This window comes from Helobdella robusta, assembly GCF_000326865.2.
Source record: "Helobdella robusta unplaced genomic scaffold HELROscaffold_12, whole genome shotgun sequence".
Lineage (NCBI taxonomy): Eukaryota > Metazoa > Annelida > Clitellata > Rhynchobdellida > Glossiphoniidae > Helobdella > Helobdella robusta.
The window spans coordinates 3,571,680-3,598,687 of NW_008703664.1; the positions used below are offsets into that span (position 1 = coordinate 3,571,680).

Here is a 27,008-nt window from a genome sequence, read left to right on the forward strand (position 1 = left end):
TTGAACAATTATATTGTTTAATGACTCTTCACTAAAAGGGGGGGGGGGGGTAAAGTTTTGTGACATGCTTATTTTCGGGGGGTTTGTTGATTTGTGACAGTTTGTAACACGGGGGAGGGGGTTCAAAAAACACGTTAAAAAAGAGTAACATCCTTTATGGACAACCTCCAAATATTTGTGTATTCCTAAAAATTTTATTTGCTTTGACACATGTATATTGTTACATTATCGTTTAATATATTTTTTCATTTGACAATTCATATAAGTTTTGATTATTTTAATAAGTGTTATAGTCCAATTTTTATGCTAAAATTGCATAAAGTTCTTTTTTTATACTTCAATTATTAAACGTGTTTTAGAATTTTAACTCTACTTATACGAAATTTTTAATTTGGATAAATTGTTGAAACCACTGCAGTTGCTGGCACGGAATGGTCCGAGTGGTGGACGCACAACGGCATCTCAGGTTGGTCTCATTCCAGTTATCTGTCCAGACTTAACAAACTTTCAGACATATTTAGTATTTAAACGTATGCACACTTTAAAGTAGGTTTATTGAATGATTAAAACTTCTTATAGAAAAACATTAGAAAAAATGGTTTTTTAATGATTTAGTTTTATTTAACCATTTTCTAACTATATACATCTTCAAAAAATTAATACAGCGGCATGAATCTTGCATGCGCGTTGTTCGTTGAAATACCTCGAAATTGTAATCGCATCATAGTTACTTTGAAATTTTAGATGATAGAATACTTCTGGTACTTCGAGAAAAAATGCTTTATAACTTGTGATTGAATACTTTTCAACGAAACTGAATCAAGTTGTCGGTCTGCATGATCCATGATGTTTAAACACTTTAGCATTACTTTTAACATTATTCAAATCTTTGAAATTTATTTCAAATGCGCAAGTCCATTACTTTTCTCCGATAACACAGATTAATGAATATGCTCCTGAAGTATAAGTAGCACATACGTGCATTGTATGTTATTATTAAATAAATTTTTAATCACCATATAGCAAGACAGCATTTTTCATATAACAGTTGATTAGAAACGTAAAATGGTTTTACTGAGAAGGCTGCCATACAGAAACACGTCCAAGAAGCCTTCATTAAAATGGACTTTGAAAGCACGCAAATCCATTGAATTTGTTTGAGAATCGCTGAAAAAATAATTAAAACAAATGCTCCTATATTTTCTAAGTGAAAATAACCTGAATGCTTCTCACAGTAAAATTAACATTTTAAATTCTAAATTATTAAATTCATCAATTTGTTTGATAAAATAAATTAAGTTAAAAAGTTTAGGCGAGGGTAAGGGAGCTTTTAAACTAACTAAACTATTTTGCAATTTTTTATGATTTTATTTTATTTTTTTGTTTAATCAATCTAGACCTATAATACTTGAAACTCATGATACCTAATGTTGCCTGTTAAATGCGAATGACTGAAAATGTAATTGGAACAGGAAAAGTATAATATATATATATTATTTTACTCATTTTGAATATAAAATTACTAAATGACGCAAGCTTGTGTTCAATGTTATCTATTGTACATGCATTTTGTCTAGAACCTCGTGTCAGCAGAAAGTTTTTAAAGGAGACAACCGCGTGTCGTCATTTTTCACGCAAACCTCTTCTAAACAAATATATTCCAAGTCACGCTATCTTACGAGATGTTCATGACTTTTGACCTCGACTGTGACAGGTCAGAGTAAAGTGACGTCATCATCTTTTCATACGTCACGTGGATGGTCTTATCAGAAGCTTTGCAGTCAATTAAGTTCACGACCTCAAGCGTGTGATTGCTGACGCACAGCAGCTGCAACCACTAATGGCTAAACTATGAAGACGACGACGATGATGGTTACAATGACGATGATAAGGGTGTCATTGAGGATAATATTAGTGGTGTTGATAAAACTAATTGCATTAATTTTAAAGATGTGATTAGGATTTTTTTAGTTTTTTTAATTAAAACAATCGATAATTTTTCATTGTACAAAACAATTTACTGGCGTGAATTTAACATAACAAATTCTACATTTTCGTCCCAATGTCATCGAAGCATCTTATTAAATATCTTTTGTCGCTAACACATGTTTGTTTCCAACTCAAAATATTTCCATCTTATGATTTAATATGCGTCAGACTTATTAAGAAAGTATGTTCGTAGTTGTAAACTTCATTCAGCCAAAAATTCTTTATGCAAAAAAATTTTTTTCATAAAATTTACCACTTTGTTTTAAACGTTTTCGAACTTATAAATCTTTTTTTAATTCATTTTACTTTTCTGAAAGAAGAGCCATCCTTCAATTCTAACCGCATGAACTAACTTTCATTTTTTTCAATGAAGGCATCGGAGTGCACATTCATTTGATTGATGTTTAAGCATTGTGTCGAAACTTCCTTTGTTCATACTGCATAAAAATCATTATTCCAACGCACTCAATCTCCAATTTTTTGCTTTTTTATCAAAATACTTTTTACACTTTAAAACTTTCATTAAAATCAGCTGTTGTTTGATGAACATTTAACAACACTGCTTGAAAATATTAGAAAATGTTAGTAATGAAATAAAACGTGCAGGTCCAAATTTTTGGGGCCTGGTCAATCCTGAATGGGTGTTGTGTACAAGGGGCAAGAGACAATCACCAATTGACATCAACACCAATCTTCTCCTTTTTGATGCAAGACTTAATAAAGTTCACCTTGATAGTGTTCAAGTTTGTATTCAACTTTAAACAAATTAAATAAAGTAACTAATTGAATTTTCAAATAAATTTACCATTTTTAATTTAAAATGATGTGTAAAAGTAAATAATAAACGACTGGCAAATAAGAAAATCTCTTGTAAATTTGTTAAAACGTTTCTCATACACTGCGTTATTTGAAAGAAAGTTTAACAATAATTGAGCGAACAGCTTAGAAAGCAGCATGTGACAACAAAAAGGAGTGAACGTCGGTTGAGCTGTCCGCAAAACCACCTACTAGGAAGGAAACATCAGAAGGAAAGGAGTGACAGAAAGTAGGATGAGAACGTTATTTGAGGGAGCAACACGTGACGGCCTGCTCGGAGTTGGTGCAGGCGACGAAGCATGCACGTGCATCTTCTCAGATATTGGAAATTGAAAAGTAATCGACCATCACTTCTTCCCTCCTCCTATATTTATATCGCGCTGCACATGCGCGTGCGAGATGTTCTGTGTCCGTCCATACGTGTGTGTGTGTGTGTATGTGTGTGTTGTGTGTGTGTAATTCTGCGTCTACATCTACCTATATATCTATACCTACCCGTGTATATGTATTCATACAAGTGTACATACATGTGCGTATGCGTCTTTACATTGCGTATGTATCTTTGCTTATATTTAATGTTTCTGTGTGTTTTCACATGTCTCTAACGCATGAATGTGCATTAGTGTGCGTATTTGACTTTGTAATTTTGTGTGTGTGTGCCTCTAGGGCGTGCATAGTTGCGATTTTGTGCTCCCTTCCTTGCAGTGCAAACTCTTATTGTAAGTGAAAATGAACAAACGGCAAGTTCTTCAAATTGTAATATTTCAAAGGTAATAAAACTTCTCACCTCCTATGATGCGTAAGCACCGTTCATTCGAGCAGATGCTATGACGACACCAATTACGTTGGTTACTTCGGCCAAGGAAGTTTTGAAACTTGTATCAGTGCGCACACTTTTGTGTTTTTATAAAAAGAACATAAATTTAAAAAACTTACCTATACAGCATAAATAACTTGAGTTATCTTTCATTTTTTTCAAATTAATAGCACACGTCGGCCTTGAACGTGCCATTATATTTTATTCTATACGTGAAACTGATGTTTTAAAAAGAAAGCAACTATAAATTTGTGATTAAAGTTTAGACCTAACTTGACTACTATTTGTTCTATTGATTGATTGCATTATTTTTCATTACGAAGACGAGTGGGACTCTCGTTAATTCAGGAACATTGTTGAAATTCATACTTGATGACAAATTCGAATCAACAAATTTCAACGGAAACGAAGACAACCACTACATTTACGAAGAAAACAACAACAACGAAAAAGACTCGGCCGGCAAAACTGCCAACAATGCAGAAACAAAATCAGCTCGCAAAGCTAGGTACAACACGTTCAAAAGCGTTAAAACCAGCGATGAACCCTTGTACGTAAACCTGACAGGGGGTCCTCTGTCTTACCAATATCGAGTGGTGGAAGTTTTCATTCATTTCGGGAGCCACGAAACCGTTGGATCAGAACATACAATTGATGGCATCTTCTTTCCAGCAGAGGTTTGGTGCTTTTAATTTTTACAAAACAATTTAATTTTTACAACACAATTTAATTTTTACAACACAATTTTTCAATTGTAATTTGTTATGTGCGACACACCCTGCTTAAAAATAAAATGTAAAAATTAATATCATTATATTATATACATATATAAAAGTTATTCTATATATATATATATATATATATATATATATATATATATATTATATATATGCAGTTGTTTAAAAAAATCACAGCTGCATTGCATACGTTGTTTAATTAGCAATTATTGAGTTTTTTAATTTTTGTACGACGAATTTCAGTTCATTACCAAGTTCGTTTACTTAATAAACAAAATTTTTATTCATTTTTGCATTTTTGTTTAAATATTTTTAAATATTTACGTACATTCCATCATAAAAAGTTTTTTTTCGACAATCATTTGTCATCATCAGTGTTGATTACGGATTTTGTTTTATGTGTCTGTTTATATAGGTTTTGGGTGACTTCATTATTGTCTTCTTCATTAAGTGAATTTGTTCGAATTCTGACTTTGTTTATGAGTGTCTTTACTGAGTTTATTCGAACGAACTAACAAGTCGGTAGGACTCCAGTTGCTGTGGACGTCTTTGATTGATGAGCAAAGGTTTTGCAATCCTTAGATTGTGTGGATTGTTGTAGTAGTGAATTATTTCTACGTTTTTGTCAAGTATCTCTCTGGTGATTTTCGCGTTGTGTTTCTTTTTCAGGTGATTCTTTATTGATCCTGACTGAATATGCATGGTAAGCCTTTTTGATAATTTGGTTGTTGTCATCCCGATGTATTCAGAGTTTTGGTGCCCACTGGGTGACTACGGAGTATTATCCTTTTTGGCTTGCTTGTGCAGTTGCTAATCATAAATAAAGATGAATTTTTATAGTTGATGTTATAGATCCTAAGTTTAACGGTTTCTTGTTCATTAAATGGTTTGCCAGCGTTTCTTATAATTCTTTTCATAATTTTCTCATCCCATATAAACGCTGTCGACGTGTGGCTCTTGTAGTATATTATAAAGTTTTTGTTTTTTATTCGTTGTTGTTATTTATTTGATCTTGATATATTGGATCATTTTTTATTAATGATCTTTTGCAGTCATTATTGATTAGAAAGTTGGAGATTCTTTGTACTTCTTTGTTTCTGTCTTCTATGTCCGATGAATGTCTGAAAACAAGATTCAAGTCCGAAGGATTTCTTATTGCACAAAACGTTAAAAACTCAGATCTAAGTGCTTTGAATTTGCAAGATCAGGATGTAAAAGTTTCAAAGCTTTTAAAATATTACGGAAATGATACAAATAAAGATCGTCTTATTCTACATCTGAAAATGTTTCGAGACCTCATCTGCCATGGTTGTAGTAATTCAAAAGGAAATCCAAATTATGCAAAATGTTATTGATCTGATAAAATGCAAATCTATGCGAAAAATGTTTTTTGAAGATTTCAATGTTTAATGCTTTTTTTGACATCACCTGTAACAACTTGCACAGCAGAGAGAAGTTTCTCAGCCTTAAGCAGTCTGAAAACGTATCTGCGATCTACAATGGGACAGGAGAGGCTGAACCACGTAGAGCGATACTGCATTGCTACCGAACCTTAACAAAGTCAATTGACGTTAAACAATTATGCAATGATTTACGATTAAAAACATTTGCATTGTTTTAATTTCATTTGGATGTTTTATTTCATTAATTTCTATATTTATATATGTTTGAAACATATAAATATATATATATATATATATATATATACATATATAAACGAACTACAAACATATTAACGCCAAACATTTGGTAGAATTTATAGAATATTGTAAACATATATATATATATATATATATATATATATATATATATATATATATATATATATATATATATATATATATTCAATTCAATTCGTTTATTTTCTCAAAAGAGGGGTAAACTAAAAAAGCAACCAAATGCTTGTAAGAGAGTCACCCTATCCAAATAAAATCAACATTGATCAACAAAAATCAAAAATTAAAATAGTTCGACAAAAATCAAGGATTAATCTAGATCGAAATAAATCAAAAGTTATTGAACTGCAGATTCTATTCTATTAATCTTATGAAACAGAGATATAGTTCAAAATGAGTACATAAAATTAAAGTTTTGAATTTAGGATTCTATAGCATTTCAATAAATTAAATGATATGAAACCAAATATAGTTCAAAAGTAAGAGTACATACATATATACATACCTACATACGCACATACATACATCCATACATTCATACATACATACGTACATACATACATACATACATACATACATACATACATACATACATACATACATACATACATACATACATACATACATACATACATACATACATACATACATACATACATACATACATACATACATACATACAAAAACAGTTTTATTCAGATCATTGATATTACTCATATACAAAAATTATTCAAATAAGATTTAGATAAGGTTAAAACAACTATAGTTGCAAAAATCGCCGTTTATCAGACATTAAATAAGTTTTACAATGTTGTTTAAAAAGACGAGATTTTGAAGTAATTGTAACAGATAGAGGCAAAATTGTAAACCAAATTTTGGGTGCAAGAATAAATATGCTATCATTTAAAATTTTTAGTCTACTGAATGGTATTATATATGGAATGAAGTGACGAGTAGATTTAAAAATATGTGAAGGTTTGAGTGAAAAAATATTTGAGAAATTAGATGGTAGCAGATTATTGACAAATTTGAACATGAAAAAGGCAACAATAAAAATATGTAATTTGTATATTGTAAGAAGACCTAAAGAAGAAAAATATATACATACATACATATTTGTATATATAACTGTAATGAAACGGTATAATCATATGGTATAATATGTCATTTGGTGGCCCTGGCCCGGGCCTCCCAATATCTTGGACAAGTTGGCGCCTCTGTACGCACGGTTTACAAACGATGCGATTGTACTTTCTAGCTATTTCTCGCGGCATTCACTTTTTTCCATTTAGGCATAAACCTTTGCTGGAGGCCTTTGTGTAAACCTACTATCACGGAGTAGTTCTCAGTGCAATATTTGCCCACGTTGTACGATAGTAGACATTATGCGTTGTAAGCTGTACACATGGACTTTGGACTTTGAGCGTTGGATTCGAAGAAAATAAGAAGTTTTTAGTATATATGTATGTTATTGTCTCATAGTTTAGTTTGGAGTAGTGGTATCGTAATTGATTTTTTTGGTATCGTATTGTTTTGTAGCGTAATATTAATAAGTAATATTAATAATCGTTTTAACATAACATAACATAACAATGATTATAGTGGTTCAGTAGATATCTCTGTGTGAGAACCACTGGATCGATTTTGAATAATAATATGGATTTAAAATCATAATCTTCAAAGTCTGACTTTGAATTTCCGCGTTGTAAGAGCTGTTACGGTTTTTTTTGACCAGCTTATTCCAATGTTCAATGAACTCTCAAAACTGAAAAATCTTTCTTTTATTGTTCCAACCCTTTTTTTGAAAAGCTTGTACTGCTCCCCTCTTGTGTTTCTATTTTCTGTAAATTGGAAGAACAGGGATGAATCTATCTTTACCCGTTATGATTTGGTACGCCTGATTAAGATCTCTTCTAGTCCTACGTTTGTCCAAAATTGTCAGTCCGCATCTTTTCAATCTTTCCTCATATGAAATTCTTTCACAATTGTTAATTATCCGGGTTGCTTCTTTGTTTTTTGCCAGTGAAGACTCCATGCCTATATGCAGTATTCTAATTTAGATTGCACTAACGTTTTATATAGATTCAACATTACTGATTAATCTCTGTTAACAATCGTCCTTTTGATCATGCTAAGCGTATAGTTTGCTCTTTTTGCTACTTCTATGCACTGGTAGATTTTCCACTTTTCTTGCGATGAAACTTTTAAAGGTCTGTTTCCAAATTCTAATATATTTTGCTTGTTTTTTGTCCCCATGTGAATTACAGAGCATTTTTCTATGTATAATTTTATCTGCCTGTTTTTCGCCCATTGGTAAAGTTTTTTTTAGATCAGTTTGCAGTCTTTCTTCATCCTCATTTTTTCTACCACTGCACAGAGCTTGGTATCATCCGCAAAGTTGACTCTTTTTGAATAAATCCCACTATCAATATTATTGATGAAAATAATAAACAACAGTGATCCCAGCATTAAGCCCTGAAGTACACCAGTTGTAACATCCACCCAGTTCGAATAGTTTTCTCTGATGCCCACTTTTTGTCTTCTCTGGGTCAACCAATTAGTTAACCAATCAAGTAAGTTTCCTCTTATTGCTGCCTCTTCTAGTATTATGCGTAATCGTTTATGTAGCATTTTATCAAATGCCTTGGCAAAGTCCAAATATACTAAGTCTACGTCTTTACCTCTATCCAAGTTGGCATAAACCTTTTATAAAAACTCTAGAAGATATTTTAGGCATGATCTTTTGTTTACAAAACCATGTGGACTTTTGCCAATTATATTATTATTATTATTATTTGATAAGTGTTTTAATATCCGGCTTTTGATTATGTTCTCTAGTACTTTACATACAATGCCTGTTAAGCTGACTGGTCTGTTATTGCACGGTTCACTTCGATATCCTATTTTGTATAAAGGTACTACTAATGCATTTTTCCAATCGAATAGTATTTTTCCAAATGAAAGAGAATTGTTATATACGGTTGTCAAAGCTTAACTTATTTTTATTCTGACTTTCTTAAAGAATTTTGGATAAAACCCATCAATTCTTGGACTCTTATTCTACTTCAATTGTCCAACTTGAAATACAACTTCCGTTTTTGTAATTCTGAACTCCCTACCAAAGATGTTCCAGTTAAGGTTACATTTAGCTACTGGTAATTTTTTTCTTTTTCATGTGTGAATACAGAACTGAAATAATTGTTTAACAGCTCCGTGGCTTTAGCGTCGGTCTCCACTATCACGTTTTATTTCATTTCTGAGCGGGCCCACTCTATCCTTTTGTTTTTGTTTGTTTCTTACATAAATATAAAAATTTTTGCTGTCTGTCTTTTTCCAACTTTTTTCTACTTCAAGCGATTCAACCTGTTTGTTCAAATTTAAGCCCTTTATTTCGTCTCTCACCTTTTCAAAGTTGGCTTTGAAAAAGTTGTAACCACTGCTTTTTTCATTCCTATCGGCTTGTTGCTCAAAAAATATTTTAGATCTTACTATTTGATCATCACTAGTGAGAAAGTGTTCTCCGACATCAACGTCTTCTTTTAGATGGTCCCCTGACGTAATTACCAGATCTAGAATATTTTCGCCTCGAGTTGTTTTATCTACCACTTGAATAAAGTGGTTATTTTCCATAAATTCTAGAAATTTTTTTTCTGTAGTTTTTTGCCAACTTGTTCTTGCCAGTCAATATGATAATTAAAATCTTCCATCAGAATGAATGTGCTTTTTCAGTTTGTTTTGTAGGGATCAAACATTCATTTATAAACTATCTCACATATTAATTATTATCAAAGATTATTGCAATTCAATGCTACTTAATCTATGTTAATTTTTAAGTCTCTGCTTCTCTCTCGATTTCTTCCCTTTTTCCTGATAGCTTGTAAACGAAACGGTTCGAGATTCACATGGAAATAAAGATAATATTTTATTACGCCTGAATTGTGTTTGTTTTATTTATTTTAACTCACAACAAGGTGTCTTGTTAGTAGTAAAGTTCGTACTAACAGTTTCCATAAGGTCACGTAATCCTGCGTCCATTTCTCTATCAGCGTGGGGCAGCCGATAACAACATATTCCAATCAGTAATTTTTTTCGTTAGCAATCTCACACCACACTGACTCCTTGTAGCCTTCTTTATCAATGTCTTTTCTGAGTTTAGCATTCAAGTTTGATTTTATACACACGTTCTTGACAAGGTTGATTTACTCTATTTTTCCGAAAGAGAACATACTTTTTTATTTCAAATTCAGAGTCATCCATATCTTGTTTGGTCTATTTTTCTGTTAGCCCTAAATAAATCTAAATTTTGTTTATGAACTGAACAAACTTGAAAATAAACCGATATTCGTCGTACGAAAAACTGAAAAATTGAAAAACTCAATTGAACAGCGCATACAATGCTTTGATATTTTTAAACAACTGCATATCAGATAATCTCAACCCAATATATATATAAAATATGTATATATATATATATAAACTTAACCTTGTGATTATGAGACAAAATCAAGTGAGACCTTGTGATTGTGACGAACATTTGTTTGTGCCGAGTCATGACAAGTGAAAGACTAAAATTTTTAAGTGTCATCAAGGTCATCCCATCAATCAATTAATCAATCAATCAATCAATCAATCGGTCGATCAATCGGTCGATCAATCGGTCGATCAATCAATCAATCAATCAATCAATCAATCAATCAATCAATCAATCAATCAATCAATCAATCAATCAATCAATCAATCAATCAATCAATCAATCAATCAATCAATCAATCAATCAATCAATCAATCAATCAATCATTCATTCATTCATTCATTCATTCATTCAATCATTAATTCATTCATTCAATCATAAATTCATTCATTCAATCATTAATTCATTCATTCAATCAATCAATCCAATCAATCAACCAGCCAACCAACCTATCTATCTATCTATTTTACACTTAGATTTTGAAGCACCATTTCCTCTATGCTCAACAGCGCTCCACAATGAATTTCACAAACAGATAGGTCTTGAGATCCGCTCTGAACTTTGTAAGTGATGAAGAAGTAGTTAGAAAAAGAGGTAGTGAGTTCCAGAGAGAAGGGCCAAAAAGCAAACGCAAATTTAGCATATAAACAAATGAACATGTACAGTTTAAACATGCTCATGCGTGTTTATTGAATAACAATCCATGTCCGTTTTTGAATAAGAATATTAACTATCCGGTCAACTATCCCACAATGATGTCTGGCCTGAGTCGGATATCGCCAGATTGTTGAAAAAAGAAAGATATCATTTTACTTCAACTAACTAAATTAATATTTTTAGTTAAACTATGCAGGAAAACGACAAAAAATAGTCTAACTATTAGTTTGCAACTACATAGCTAAACTTGCCCATCGTTCATATTATATAAATCATTATTTTAGTTATTTGTACGTACATAGTATAAAATCACTAGTAAAGTTTGATGTTTTAAAAGTTTAAAACGTTTTTTGGTGACCTGCCTAAAAGATAATCACATTCGACAAATAATATTTCAAATTAAATCAACGGATGCAACAACATGTTTCACAAATTGTACACATACACATTTTCAGTTTTAACATTTATTGAAATTTCTTTCATGCTAAACTGCTTGAACATTAATTAATTAAGCGTCACATCAAATGATTTTAATTATTTGTGATTTGTGTCTTTTCTCCCTTCAACATCATCCATATCTCTCTCCCATACAGTTACATGCGGGAATTTAAGAGTGTCACTGCGATAAACATTCGTTTAACCTGTCTCGTAGCCCGTATCCAAGTGATGGAGCTTCAGTAAATTGTTTCCCTCCTTTCTTTTCATGTTCTCCCTCTCTCCCTCTGCATCGTCCAACTTAACCACTTTCAACTGCTCCATATTCAAACTCCTAAATTTTTGAAATGTTAACCGCCGACGTCAATCGTGATTCCTATTAAAATACATTGCTTGCCGCTAATGTGATGACATTCGATGATCATCCAATTTTTAAAACAACAATTTTTTTAATAGTTAGAAATTGGATCAAACATAAAAAAAATGAAGAATGGGACAGAGAGAGAAAAAATAAATAAATGAAAAAGAGTAAAAATTGAATGGTGGATAGATAAATAAATGGCATTGTAGCACAGATGTTCGCCACTGAAGCTTGAAGTTAATAGACGCAAACAGCAGTTGTTCCTGCAGAATCAATGTACAACAAGCAGTGCACGAAGACAAGTGACGATACTACAACCACAACTGCCACTGCTGCTACTACTATACTTGGCCACAAATTTTTTTACTCTCGATATTATCGTTATTATCATTGTTTTTATTTTTCTGAGTCTAGAAGTGCATTTAACACAGAAAAATATTTTATGTTTCTAAATTCATTTTTAGAAAAATTGGCATTCATTAATATAGAAAATGCAATGTTGATTATGGACAATTTTTCTTTTCGCAAAACTCGTGCAATATGAGCTATTTTTCGGGTACGTGCTATTTTTCTTACCGCCATATAGCCCGCACCTAAATCAGATCGAGAAATTCTTCTCTAAATGGAAGAATGCAGTCAAAGAAGAAAACTGTGCAAACGAGTCTGAGCTTATGACCAGCGTTTTGGAATGTAGCCAGGAAATCACACCTGAGGACTGTAGAAATTATTACATATAATCACGTGAAAGATTTCTTGAATAAGGCGTTGCGTAGAGAACAGTTTGAATGAGGAAAAATGCCGACACAATTTGTTATATTTTTAATAAGACAAATAAAACACGTTTAATTATAAATACTGTAAAATATTTTGAAAATGTTGTAAAATATGTTGGATATGTTGTAAAATATTTTGAAAATGTCAAATTTCTTTTAAAAAAATGTAGCATTATTTCTCGAAAAAACGAAAATGTTTGAAAATGTAAATAATTTTGGAAACGTTGTAATATATTTTCTTGTAAAAAAAATGTATTTTTTTTTCTTAAAACTTGTAACACTAATTCTATCTTGAAAAAATTAAAAAAAAACGAACGAACGAACGAACGAACGAACGAATGAATGAAATAAGAGCATGGAAGAATTATATTGATTTCTCAATTTTCAGGACGTGTAATCTTCATTGAACAACTAACTCATCGGCACATGCAACATCTCTCAGCTTTTCGACAAATCCATGAAAACCATCATTACAGCTAGCAAATATTTTACAAAAACAATAATAATAAAAGCTTAAACAATATAAAAAGTGTAATAATAATAATCATTAAATAATAAAATTAATAAAAATAATTAATAATAATTATTGATGCTAAAGCCAAAATGAGATATGTATGAAACAGAAACTTATTGTTATCCTAAAAAAATAAATGCCGTTAATGCCAAAGCTTGATTAGTGAATACGTAATAAATCAACTTCCAAATTTGGTAAGAAATAAAAATTATACAATTCAACATTGGAAACACGTTTGATCGAGGTTGATTCAAAGGTGGGGCATAGAATAAAAAATATTGAAGAATCTGCAACATATTAAAACATCTTTTTACATCAGGGCGTGGACAAACTTCTTGCTGCTGTGAGGCCCGCATTGATAACTATTTTATCGGCCAGGGGGAAGAATTTGTGGCCGACGACCTCTTGAACATACATTAAACAGTGACGAATCTAAATATCTATTAGCAGAGGTTCAGCTATAGGATTATCGAAAGACTGTACTAAAAAGATCAAAATATAAAAAAAAAAATCAAACAAGTTTGCATTGTTAAAAAAAACTTAGCATCCGCCATCATTTTAATAATTTTATGTTTCAAGTTAGAAATTAAAATGTTTTCAATGTACTCTAACATTGCATTTGTTTTCAAAAGTCAATTTTTACATACACATATTTACAATTATATATATATATATATATATATATATATATATATATATATATATATCTACTTTTATTTATTTTTTATTGTAGAGGTTCGATTTTATAACATTTCTTTGGAAACCGGACTCGAACAAGCTATTTCAATTTTTATGTTTCCGCTCAAGAAATTTTCATAAAAGTGACGAAAATACTGAATGCAAAAGGAGCATAAAGAATCTGCATTGTTCTGTAATCTGACTTTCATTATAAAGCGACCATCCAGTCATTATTAATTGTTGCATTGTGAGACGAAAGCAATTGTTTTCATGTGCCTGCACGCATATTCTACGCTCGCGTCGTCTCTTCGCTTTTGCTCTTGACTTCTCGTGAGTCAGTCTCAGCGATCCGACTGATGTCTCAATGTTTTTTTATACTGCGATTTAAGATTAGTTTCACAAAATAAGATAAAATTTTTCGTTGTATTATCAACATCAAACTTTTGTGTTTTCACTATAAATTTTTAAAACCATACTTATTACTGAATTTTTTACTATTACTATTTTTACTACGGTTACTATATTTAAATTAAGTTCAATTTGTTTCATGTGACAAAAGTTAAATAAAATAAATTCAGCGGAAAAAATATGACTTAAAATCGTCACATATTTAGTGTGTGTGTGTGTGTGTGTGTGTGTGTGTGTGTGTTGTTGTTGTTGTTGTTGATCATGAAAAATTTGAAAACGATTGTTAACTCTGCAGATACAAATAGTGGCGTACAACTCGGAAATATATGGAAACTACACACAGGCCAAATCCTCAACTTACGGTCTGGCAGTTCTCTCTGTTCTCTGCAAAGTAAATAATAACATATTCAATGTTCCTTTTTTATTATTTCCACATTGAAGATTAGAATATAATTTATAATTATTTTTGGACAATATTAGAATAAAAACGAAACTTTTTCATATAGGTTTTGGTGCTATTAAATATCTGACGATATAATATTGAAAAAGTAATAAAAATTCATTCTTTAACGTTCTTTAACGTTCTTGAATAAAAATTTATTCATTTTGCATTTTTACGTATTAACGATGAAATAAAAATCTCATCATGAATATAAGAAAAGACCTAAAGTTTAAAAAAAACTTTAAGATCATGATCGACAACATCACGTTCTTCAACATCACTTTCTTCAACTTCACGACCTTCAACATCATGATCTTTAACTTCACGACCTTCAACATCACGATCTTCAACATCATAACCTTTAATATTACGACTTTTCACAGATCGGCAACGAATCGAATGAAGAATTTCAAGTCCTAGCAAAAGAATTGCATCGAGTAAAATACAGAGGTCTGTGTATATTACTGGTTGTGTTGTTTTTCATTGTATAAGTAAAACATGATTCAATTTTTAGAACATGATTTCCTATTTACAAAGGTTACGTTATGAATTAATTGACAATTTTAACAACGTAGAATTGAATACTATTTAAGAATAAGACTTACTTAAAAGACGTTAATAACAATCACTACAAATTTATTGTAAATAAAAATGATAACGATTGCTGACCAGGGAATCAGGTTCATGTTCCTAAACTTACAGTGAAGAATCTTCTGCCGAAAACATCGGACATTATAACATATGAGGGCTCCCTGACCATACCAGGCTGCGACGAAACTGTTACTTGGATCATCTTCAACAAACCCATGCTGATAAGCAACAAAGACGTTGGAACATTACATTTTTTTACAATTAGTTCACTAAAACTGACGCATTTGATGATAAGACTGACGTTATTGATAATGCAATTAGTTGAAAATGCAAGATGATAAATATGTGCAGCTTAAATAGCATTGCAATTAAAGGATGAAGAAATCCTCGCAATCTCCCTAAGGAATATTTTGTCGTCAAACTAAGCTCGTTGATTTTCAGAATGTTTTGACGTGCACGGCGTATGCCATGTTATTATTTCATGTTGTAGGTACTATTATATTTTCTTCTGATTACAGTTGTTATCATTGAGGGACTTGGTTCAAGGGGATGAAATTGATCAAAATGTTTCAATGGAAAACAATTGCAGGTTATTTCATTTCAGCTAATCCGTTGCATCTAGCAATCATTTTAATCGCTTTGTATACTTTTAAAATTAATTTGGTCAGTGTCTACTTAATGTGAAAAAACTGTCTTTAGAAATCCTACTTATCTCTACCGTTACGTCCAATACTCTCGTTACGCAATCCAAAAATATTGTTATTGAGTGACCGTAGACTGTGTGCAAATACATCTGCTAATAATCTGCGTTGTTGGTCTTACTATCATTTTCAAGAAATCCGACAGTTTCTTAAATGCATGAAAAATTTATATGCTACCAATGTGTCTTTTACGAGATAAAGTTTATGAACGTATTCCTGCCATTTGAATTTCTAATTTGACAAGTCTAGTGACTTTTTTTCCAATTCTCTTAATGTTTCATATTGTTTTTTTAATTATTTGATGTTTTTTAATTATTATTTCACATTATTTTATTGTAATTTTTTTATTTTTGTTTTGTATTATTTATTAATTATGACGTCAATTCAATCCAATTCAATATGACGTCTGCAGACACACGAATCCTCTGAATGACAGGCCGGTGCGCACCAACATAAACTTCCACGGGGCACAGGTTCAATAATAACTTTATTAAAGTGTTGTTTTCTTGACTAACAAATTTTATTCTATATAAGGAAAAATTTAAAGTTTAAACCTTAAAACGTTCCCCAAACTAAAATATTTTCAACTGATTATGAAACTAATCAACTTAAGCATGTGAATCGTGGTTTTATTTTGTAATCAACATAGATAGAGAAAACTACTTAAATGCTGGATTTATGTGCATTCAATTTATTTATTAAGATCTTCATGGCAAACTTTGAAGAACTAGTTTTGGTACTTTGGTTTCATGTTCATGTATTAATAGTTTTATAAAATCCCGTATTATCTACTGTCTCAAATTATCCCTCCTGCCCTATGTTTTAATATGACTGACAATTAATTCATACATATGAATGCATATTTTTTTTACAAATTGTGACTACAGGAAAACTGCACAATGGAGAAAAAAGTCAACTATCAAGGTTACAATAAAATATATTTATTAATTAAAGAGTGAGCGAACTACGGCCTTGAATTTAATTTAACGAAAAAATAAAAAATGAAATTATAAGATAAAAAGAAAGGTCGTCAGCCATAAATGTTGCTCTCCAGGTTAACATTTCAACAGTTAAGGACATTCTTTCCCCGGTCAACGTTCGCAAAGTTATATATATATATATATATATATATATATATATATATATATATATATATATATATATATATATATATATATATATATAAGGTAAAATAGTTTTCAACAAAATGTTTGCCCACCCCTATATTAATTTGTCGGAAAAAATATTCATCAGTTGAATAATGTGTTAATATAATGTAAACAATACATTTATTTACCATTAAAAGATAGTTGGCCAGTAAGTAAGTGTCATGTTTTGCATCGTTATTGCGATTTTCGACATAAAACGGTGCTTTTTCTGTTAAAACAATGAGTTTTATTGACTTTTATTAAAAAAAACTGCTCACAATTGGGGGCACTGGTCACCCAGCCTCCCCTAGATCCGCCACTGACTAGTTCAAACACTATCTACCCAATACCCAAAGACTATCATATGCCGTGTACAACATATGACTAGAGGTCCTGGCGAGCCTATACAAAGTTTATTGTATATATATTGAACCAATAAATCAAGACAGACAATTTTTTACTTTAAAGAAATTGAGATGAAAGAATTAGTGAAAGTTATGCAGTTTGTGAAACTGAATAGCTAAAATAACCATATAAATGACAACACAACAAATAAAGAAAACTATAGTTAACATTCAACGTCGATATTTTTAGGTAGTAAATTAGTTTTTAAAATGCGAGAAACCGGATTTTTTAGGGCCGTCGAACGGTTAAGGCAATTGGGAATACAATAATTTGTCGGCAAGATGGTAAAGAAAAAGCGCCAGGTGTTGCATTGTAGTAATAGGGTTCGAACGCAAAGAAACCTCGACTATCATATGCTGAGTATGATACTAACGATCTAACGATCTAGCAAAAATTGTTTAGGTACAGATTATGCTCCCTACATATCCTAAAATTGATCAGAATAGATCTTTCAGGACAGAATGGTTTCAACATATTAAATGGTTGGAATAATTTCAAACATTAGACGCTGCATTTTTTATCTTGCCATCAATTTACTTTATTTTCTAACGGAGAAACATATACAAAGAAGAGTTTTAATATTGGAAAGCTATATTGAATAAATCTAAAGCTGGGTTTTGCAAACATCTGAAACTTACGTGTAGGCTTTTTTATCGTGATCGGAAAGAAATATCAAAATTGATTCTAATAAACCTGTTTCATTTTTAGTACTTGAAAAACTATTTCAAGTGTTTTCAAAAATGTTCAGTTTCTTGTTGTTAATGAGCTTTCTGTGGGGACGAGGTATTCACATAGCATTAAAAAGCAAGCGAATGAATGCTCATTCAGTAGGAAAAGACCTTAAATTAGTGAAATTCCTATAAAATTATTTCAAAAAATGCCATTTATGAATCTATTATAAATTCAAAATTAAAAAATTCAGGTAATGGCTGACTTGTGATATAAAAAATGCTGATGTACCATTTTTTAATCACATGAGAATAGAACAATTGACAAAAAATGTACCGAAAAAACACAACAATTACTGTTAGGAATGTTGAAGACAGTGAAATTTCCTTGCTATCTTAAGAAACAACAATTTTTTGAATGTTAAAACATTCTTAAGTAAAATTTTATGTGCAACAGTTAAAGTTGTCCACCCAGAAATAAATTTATTTCCCACACACACTCAAACATAACGAGCTACGGGCCTAATCTCAAAGAATAAACTTAAAAACATTCAAGTCTATGAAAATGGTGTGCGACACCAACTTACAATATTTTAATAGAAATATATTTATTTATATAAGCATTCATTCTTTTTGTCAATAAAAATTCAATAATTTTTTTCATTCAATTGTGTTAATTTGTTTTTTTTTCACAATCACACAGCGATATTGAAAACAATTCTTTAGACGAGCATGATGAGGCATCCGTACGATGGGCTCTCGTACAATTTTGGCTTTCATAATTTTCATTATTTATAGATTTAGTAATATTTAATTTAGAAATGCATGTTCTAGTTGTAATAAAATTTGTAGAAAATTTATTTTTTATGATGAAGTACTTGGAATTTTTTAAATGTTTACAACTGACATTTTAGATATTAATAGTTAAATTTGATTTTTAGTACATTAGTCAATTAGCGTGAGACAAACGTACAATTTTTTGGTAAATTATTACATAACATCCAAAAAGCAATTTAATCACCACATATCTTAAAAAGCGCTTTGATTTTTCGTTAGTTTATCTTCCCTAGAATTCTTTATTAGTTTAATTATGAATAAATATTAGTGTTGCAATAAGTTTTTATTTTTTATTTAAATAACTTATTTATTTAAATAACTTAAAATAAATAAATATATATGTATATATATATATATACCGCGTATGATGCGCACCGCATGATAATCTTTGAGCGCGTGCATACGTAATGCGTATGTGAGTTGTGTGGTGTGGATAGCAACCCCGCAACAAACTGGTGACCCCGATGTGATCGAAAAAACAAGCAACGAGAGTTCCTACTCCAAAGCGAATCTTTATTCGATACGTGAAAAATGCGTGTATGCCTAACGATTGACAATCATACAGCATCGGTTGTTAACATGCTGTAAATACATCTAATCCAGCGGTTCACAATCTCTGGTTGCGACCCCATCTAGAATCGAATGATTTTTCAGGGGTCGTTTAAGACCATTGTAAATATGATTTTTGTCTTTAATGATGTGCAATGTACAATTTTTGTAACTTTTTCAAGAAAATTGTGTGCCTGCAATAACCCAAATTAATAACACAAAAAATCTTCCTCAATGTGATCCTCGTTTAAAATAGTTTTATATTGCCGCGGTATAGCTAGTTCAGTCAGCGAGTTGGTTGTTGCAAGAAAATGCCCATCTTGTTGACGTTGTCGTCGTATTGATCTTTTCTTGCTGTCAACTGACCAACAGCTTGTGAGAGATGAGAAGTGCAGTTTGCGACAATAACATGACTCGAAACTATGATTTCTGCTATTTGGGTCTTCCCATTAACCATAACTCTCTTGGCTTTGACTTTCGCACAATCTGGAACATGATTGTGATCACCAATCGACTTCACAATCTCATTGAGCCTGGTGTGACGACAAGCTGGACATTTTCCCTTTTTGTATTCGCTACACTTCCAAGAAATCGTGTCATTTCGTCTTTTTCCTTTCACAAAAAAATAGCCAGCATCCACTATCAACCCCTTTTTGGGACTACACGTGCACAAACCAAAGAGCCGCCATCAAAAACTTCAAGAAATTTGTAACTCAAAACAGTAGTGCATGGATTGGTTGTTCAAACTTTCGAAGCGAGTAATTAAGCGTAGGTCAGTAATAAAATGCGAAGATTTTTTATGGGCAGATTATTATTATATCATGATATATTATTATTATCGATTATTATTTATGCTGTCTTATTGCTTTGCGACATCTATATCATGCGACCATATCGTTTTACGACCTTTATATTATGCGATCTTGTTTGGCGACCTTACCTTGACGGTCTTTTGTCCGGCGATCTTTTCTCCGGACACCGCAAAATTTACTTTCATTCGACGTTGGCTCTAACAATTTTTTAAAAAATGTTTGCAGCCAGCCACATCCCGAGATTATGTTGTGCTTACTTTTTTCATTTCTAGCAACATAACTATGCAAAATAGGATTTTACAGCCTATTACCAAGTTTAAATACGGAAATAGACTCGATCTAAAAAATGAATTGCTAAGACTTTTTAAAATTCAATATCTGATAGAACCTCAACCTTCGTAACGAATTTCGTTAAGATTCTTAGCAACGCTTTATCATATTCTTCAAAAACTCACATTTATGGTAAATGCGTTATGCATACAGAAAAACAAAAAAAAAATTAAACCAAAATTATAACAACAACAACAATCTATAATCTCTTTTTTACTCACTAATTGCTAGTGATTTTAAAAAACACCTCAAACTGTGCAAATTACAATTTCTTAATTGTATGAACGACAATAATATTTAAATATAGGTCGCCGCACTGGGGTTAAGCAAGGTACTAGAGGGTTTGCGGTGCTAAAATTGTTGAAAACCTTTGATCAGATTAATCAGACTTGAAATCTGAGTCTAGTTAATAGTAACGAACTGTTAAGTAGTTAATCATTTATACGAATAAACAATATCAAATACAAAAATGTCTTCGGTAAAAATATCGAAACATAGTCTGAATAATATTATTTGTAACATTAATGTGGATAGACAGCAATGGAAGAAAATAAAAAAGTGATTAAATGTCAGTTTAACAGTCATTTGCTCTGTGAAAACAACGACGTCTTGAAAATATAATTAAATAATAACGTTGAATTTGGAAGAATTAAAATTTGTTGGCGCACCATAATCATAAGGAGAGGAAATAAAATTGAAAACTTAAGCCTAAGCTATTTTTTTAAAACTCAACGTGTGTCTAATTGTTGAAAAACAAAAAATAATATCTTATCAAGTTAAAAAATTAAAAATATATTTATAGAAATATAAATAAATAATATATATATTACAAGATAAGTTTGAAACAAATATCATTTTATTGAATACACATAAAAAAGCTACCATGATTTTTTTTATAAAGAAAGCTACTTATAGGAGATATAAAATGTAAAGTAATAAAATCATCTAACACAGAATATGATATCATAAAACAAACAAAAGAAAGATTTAAAAAGACTAAATGATCGTTTCAAGGTGCATCTGAATGAAACAGTTATAAGCAGAAGTATACAGCAACAATTAGTTGGAAATGTTCAAAATGTAAAAGCAAAAATTTATTCGAAATTTGAAAAAAATAAAACGTGGAAGCGCTCATTTATAAAAAAAAAACCCAACTCACAAACAATTCGAGTAATCAAATAAAATATTTTGAGACAATGAGTGAAGATTACTTATTTAAGTGTCAATTAGCATAATAAACATAATTAAACATATTTGTACTAGGGCCATTCAGGAGGAATCATCCAGCAGCGCTCAATAATTTTGCATCGTAAAAATGAAGTTACTATATTTCTTATTAACAAATAAATTAGTTTGAAGCTGATTCTGAAAAAGATTATTTGCGTTTGTGAAACGGCGTAAGTGACATGAAAAATTCATTGAGATAACTTGTTGATGCAACTTTGTAAGAAGCGAGTGATCGACATCAAAATGTGATTATTTGCAATCTTGAAATCACAAAATTTTTTTCAAACAAATTGTGGTAAATAAATAAAAGCCAAATAATTTTACAAAAAAAATAACTGACGAAAAAGTAAATACCACATTAAAAACAGTAATGAAGTTATAAAAATATTAACTAATGTAAAAACTCTGTTAATAAATCGTTAAAACTACATGGCCATAACGTAATATGGCCTATTGAATAAATAGAAACAAAACTACGGAAAAATTAAAGAGCATGAAACACGTATGAAATTGTGAATAATAGATACATATTAAACGTGCCCCAATAATTCGTTAAAAATTATTAAATTTACCACACAAATTTGCTTTTGTATGTTTAAAATAAGTTTCTTTTTTTGAAAATAAACGAGGGCACCAAATATGCATTTATAGTTTTTTGATACTATTTATAAGACAACATATTATAAAAAAGCCTATAAAATACAAACGTACTAGTTTATCATAAATGATACAATAAAGATTTCAATCTATGACGGTTAGCAGTTCAGGATTGCTCACGAAACTGATGAAATAGGATTGTGAGGTGACCCCATTTGGGTTAACACCTTATCCAACCATTGAAGTGGACCATTGAGGTGAATCTCAATCCAGCAGGGAGTACTGGTGACATCTTGGCGATGGTATTCAGCTCCCCAACCCTTCACAAAACTCAGACGAATGGTGCACATCTTTGTGAGCTCAAAAACAGCCTCATAACCAAGGCCAACCGATTGACTCAACATCTGAGCGAATTCTTGATTATTGAAAATCTTCAAACTGCACCCTGGCGGAATCTTGCACACAGTTGTTGGATGAAATCCGTGGTGACAGTTGCAGTTGCGACTTTGTACAAACACACTGCTCTCTGACAAACATTCAGCAAATACTTCTCCTCCAACATAGTACAGATGCAATCCTATGCAACAGACAAACAATTAATATAAATACACAAAATAATTTAAAAAATATATTGCAAATGTATATATAATATTTACAACAGAAAAAAATTCAGTAATGAAGGAAGTTAAAATGTAGACGGTGCATGGTGCAAGAATGTGTTTAAATATTCTCAAAAAATAAAAAGTTCTGAGATGGATGTCAGAGGCTATTATCTGCATTCCAATTGCTCCGTAACAATCTGATAACTTTGATAATAAATTGCATTCCAAGTTGTCTGTAACAATTTGTACATCATACAACAAAACGTAATCAATTACAGACATTCACATAACTTTTTAAAATAAGCTCTGACATATTTGATAAATGCAAGTCAAACAACAAAAAAGATTTTACTTTTGTCAATGGGCAACATTTTTTTGTGGTCGTTAATTACTTTTGAGTGTGAATTAAGATAGCCTAATTAAGCTTGCTTAATAAAAATTAGTTTTGCTCCTAAAGATTATTATTCTGACAAGTTGCTGGTCCAAGTGGTTTACTGTTTAGGCAACCCACAATGATAAAAAGATCAAAAATTGTCCGAGTTCAACTATTAAGAAAATGGGTTGGTTGAAATACATATATCATGAGACCATAACATAATGTAAACTAAGACAAAAATATACAGCCAGTTCTGACATGTTTTGGAAAGAAATTTTTCATGAGTTTTAATGACTTTCTACAAAATAATTCTCCTGACTTTCCATTACTTAAACAAATAGAGTAATTTTACAGAAGCCATATTCACTAGCAGGTCAGAGCAGAAAATTTAATCTCAGGCAGGTTGAAAGAATAAATTGCATGAAAACATCAACCTTTGCCTATGTGCCGCCTCGTATTCTCAATAGTTGAATTTCTGTTGACATTTGACAAGAGCCCCAAGCAGAAACGACTTGCATTATTTGATGGATCTGTGTAGCCATCAACAATGATGCTGGGAGCTGAAGCATAAAAGATGTCACCAACACGGTTGTTCAACTCATAGTATGCAATGGAGCACCAGTTGTCTGGCTCCTGATAGTTTACGGCCTGCACATCTAAAAAGTTAGATTCATCACAGTGTAAGTCGCAATTTTAAATAAAATTAAAAAAATATTTTTCCAATCATACCATTGCCATGGTACTTGGATGAATGTTTAGGGATGGATGATGATGCTGGATATCTACCAGGCATGTTGTTTGAAGGTACTTGTCCAGAGATGGATGATTCCATTGCAGAATGTTGAGGAGCCATGCTGTCTCCCCCTGCACCCAAATGTGGACTAACTGAACTGTGAACTCTATACGGTGGAGGAGGACTATCAGCTGAAACATTATAAAAAAAGTTATGTTATAATAAGCCTAATCAATTACAAATTTTCATTAAATATTCAAATGTCAGAGCATTAAAATTAAAAACTAAATAAAAATTTATAAAAACTTAAAATATACATTAACTTGTAATAATACTTTTAAAATTATATATATTAAATAATCAGACCAGGCAGACCAAAAGGACTTGATGGTCCAGATCCACTAGACGATTGGTGAAATCCATGTGGATAGCTGACATTAAAAGGAAGAACTGGTTCATTGATCTGAGAGAAGGATGTCATCCCTGAAGGGTACTCGCTGTATCTTGGTACCAAAACTGGTGGAAGAACTGAAAAAGAATAAGGATCTTAAGTTTTTATCTTTATTAGTCTGAGAGTAATATAATGATTAGCAGAAAAATGAATAAATTCAAATAAACCTGGACTTTCTACTCTTTGATAATGATAAGGATTAATGCAGACTTCTTTTTGCTTTGAAGAATAAGGAAATTCACAGCAATCAAGTGCCTTCAACTCGTGATGACTTTGAAGATCAGGCCATCTCCAAACTCGACAATAAATAACATGTGGTAATCCTTTGCGATGAGAAACTTGCAGTCGACCATCAAGAGATCTTGGCAACGTTACACATTTGCTAGGAACTCCTGGGTTGCTTAATGCTTTTTCTAAATCCTCAAGAGCCCCTTTCTTCTTTTTCAATTTTTTGACCAAAGAGTCAACAGCTTTTTCAGCCCATTTTTCTTCCTCATCCCCTTGTTTCCAGCCTAACAAGCGTTTGACAGCAGGGCTTGTAAAGGAAAACAAACTGTTGAGGCTACTGATTGGAGAAGACATCTCACAGTGTCACAGGAATCTGCCGTTTTTGAACAAAATTATTAAGTTACTAAAAATTGTCGATTTCATAAGATCGTTTGACTAATATTAAAAATGAAAATTATTCATATTTTCAAAGAAAAAAATTTTGATAAAAAACTTGGAGAATAATTTTTTTAATTTTGGCATATCCTACCTGTGTGTGTATACTATAAGTAGAAATTAACAGAGGCCAGAGTTCATCTTGAAAAATAAAATTGAACATTAATAATTAAATCAAATGAAAATAAAATGAACATGTTATAAGTGTTGATGTTGATAATCTTGATTGAATCTATTTTATGATGAATTATATTTAAATTTTTTTTATTTTTAATGAATAATAAAATAATCAATATCAAATGATCTGCTCAATGGTGCATGCATTCATTCATTTATTTATATTTTAATAATTAAAAATAAAAGTTTTTTATCTTAATTAGCAGAGATGTTGATGTTATATTGTTCTTAATATTAAAATTTTAAATATATTAATTAATTTAAAAATTTAATTAAATATTAAAAGAAAACCAATTAAGTAAGCGGTGGTCTTGTTCGTTTATCTTTATTTTATAGTCATCTTAGACTTGTCTCAAAGAATCAAACAGAATAAAAATTTGGAAAAGGAGGCTGCTGATCCAATGAAATTCATTGAATGAATCAATGCAGTACAGTACAGAGTACAAGTAGTCAAGTACTATAAGTTCAGACCGCAACAAAGAACTTGAGCGATAATCGCAACTTACGAAATAAAATATTACTAAAAATGCAGACAATAAATTAATAAAAATAGTTCAAATAACATTAAAGAAAATACTCACACAAATGCTTTGAACGGATGAAAATAATTCAGTGGAAAAAATGAAACACTGCTGGCGACGGAATGTCGGGACTTTTCGCTCATCGAAAATATAAACAAAGTATTCCTGCGCATTGTAAATTTGTTCACTAAGGGATCTCAGGCATGGATATATATACGGTTTCAGGCGCAAATCGGCTCAATAATATATTTCCAATATTCATTTTTTTTTCCTAAGTTCATGGTTTGGACGATATATATGTCCTATTGAAGTTCGTCGTCGTCATACCAATATATTCGGAATTATGGTGCCAACACTCACTAATATTACATTTGAACAACTATATCAAATGGCTGTGATCCATAATCGATTCTGGCTTACTATTGCAGTTGTTTTCCATCACAAGAGACGACGTTTTTTGGTTGGAGTAGTATATTCGTAGTTTAATGCTATCGTTTTCATTTGTTTCTTGGAGGCTATTTTTTATGATTCTTTTCATGATTTTTTAATTCCATTCAAAAGCAGTTGACATGTGGTTCTTATATATTACTATATTATTTTTGTTATTATTGTTAGTTGCATTATTATTGTAGTTGCTAATTTTTTGTTCTTTGCGTTCTAAAACGATGAGGCGATTACAATTTAAAGTTCCATCAGTATTCATATTATATTTTACTATTTTATTCAGTTGTAGTTTCTGCGTCTGTCAGATCCTGATTTTGAAAAAATATCATACATCACATTTACCTCCACACTTGATGTAGTACCTCATATTAATCCCGTCATCACAAAGGGGCACGAGTCTCG

The 27,008-nt window shown here is 31.1% G+C and overlaps 3 protein-coding genes across 3 annotated transcripts; 1 reads left to right on the top strand and 2 right to left on the bottom strand.

Moving 5' to 3' along the window:
* Positions 1 to 432: 432 nt before the first annotated feature.
* On the top strand, positions 433 to 16,548 carry HELRODRAFT_73133 (hypothetical protein; the record flags this gene model as incomplete). The annotated part of the gene is made up of 8 exons (XM_009013720.1): positions 433 to 466; positions 2,596 to 2,736; positions 4,076 to 4,299; positions 14,628 to 14,723; positions 15,158 to 15,224; positions 15,447 to 15,601; positions 15,884 to 15,954; positions 16,479 to 16,548. Coding segments are annotated over 8 exons (858 nt in total), but the record flags the coding sequence as incomplete, so codon positions are not given.
* A 3,170-nt stretch (positions 16,549 to 19,718) lies between these two features.
* On the bottom strand, positions 19,719 to 20,670 carry HELRODRAFT_168024 (hypothetical protein; the record flags this gene model as incomplete). The annotated part of the gene is made up of 3 exons (XM_009013721.1): positions 19,719 to 19,813; positions 20,040 to 20,322; positions 20,614 to 20,670. 3 exons carry the CDS (start codon positions 20,668 to 20,670, stop codon positions 19,719 to 19,721), a joined length of 435 nt encoding a protein of 144 aa, XP_009011969.1.
* A 2,118-nt stretch (positions 20,671 to 22,788) lies between these two features.
* Positions 22,789 to 26,310, bottom strand: HELRODRAFT_186716 (hypothetical protein). Its single transcript, XM_009013722.1, has 7 exons — positions 26,223 to 26,310; positions 25,567 to 25,605; positions 24,969 to 25,410; positions 24,717 to 24,878; positions 24,347 to 24,541; positions 24,052 to 24,273; positions 22,789 to 23,216 (listed from the first exon to the last, which is right to left on the bottom strand). Exons 3-7 carry the CDS (start codon positions 25,381 to 25,383, stop codon positions 22,816 to 22,818), a joined length of 1,395 nt encoding a protein of 464 aa, XP_009011970.1. The 5' UTR covers positions 25,384 to 25,410; positions 25,567 to 25,605; positions 26,223 to 26,310; the 3' UTR covers positions 22,789 to 22,815.
* Positions 26,311 to 27,008: the final 698 nt, after the last annotated feature.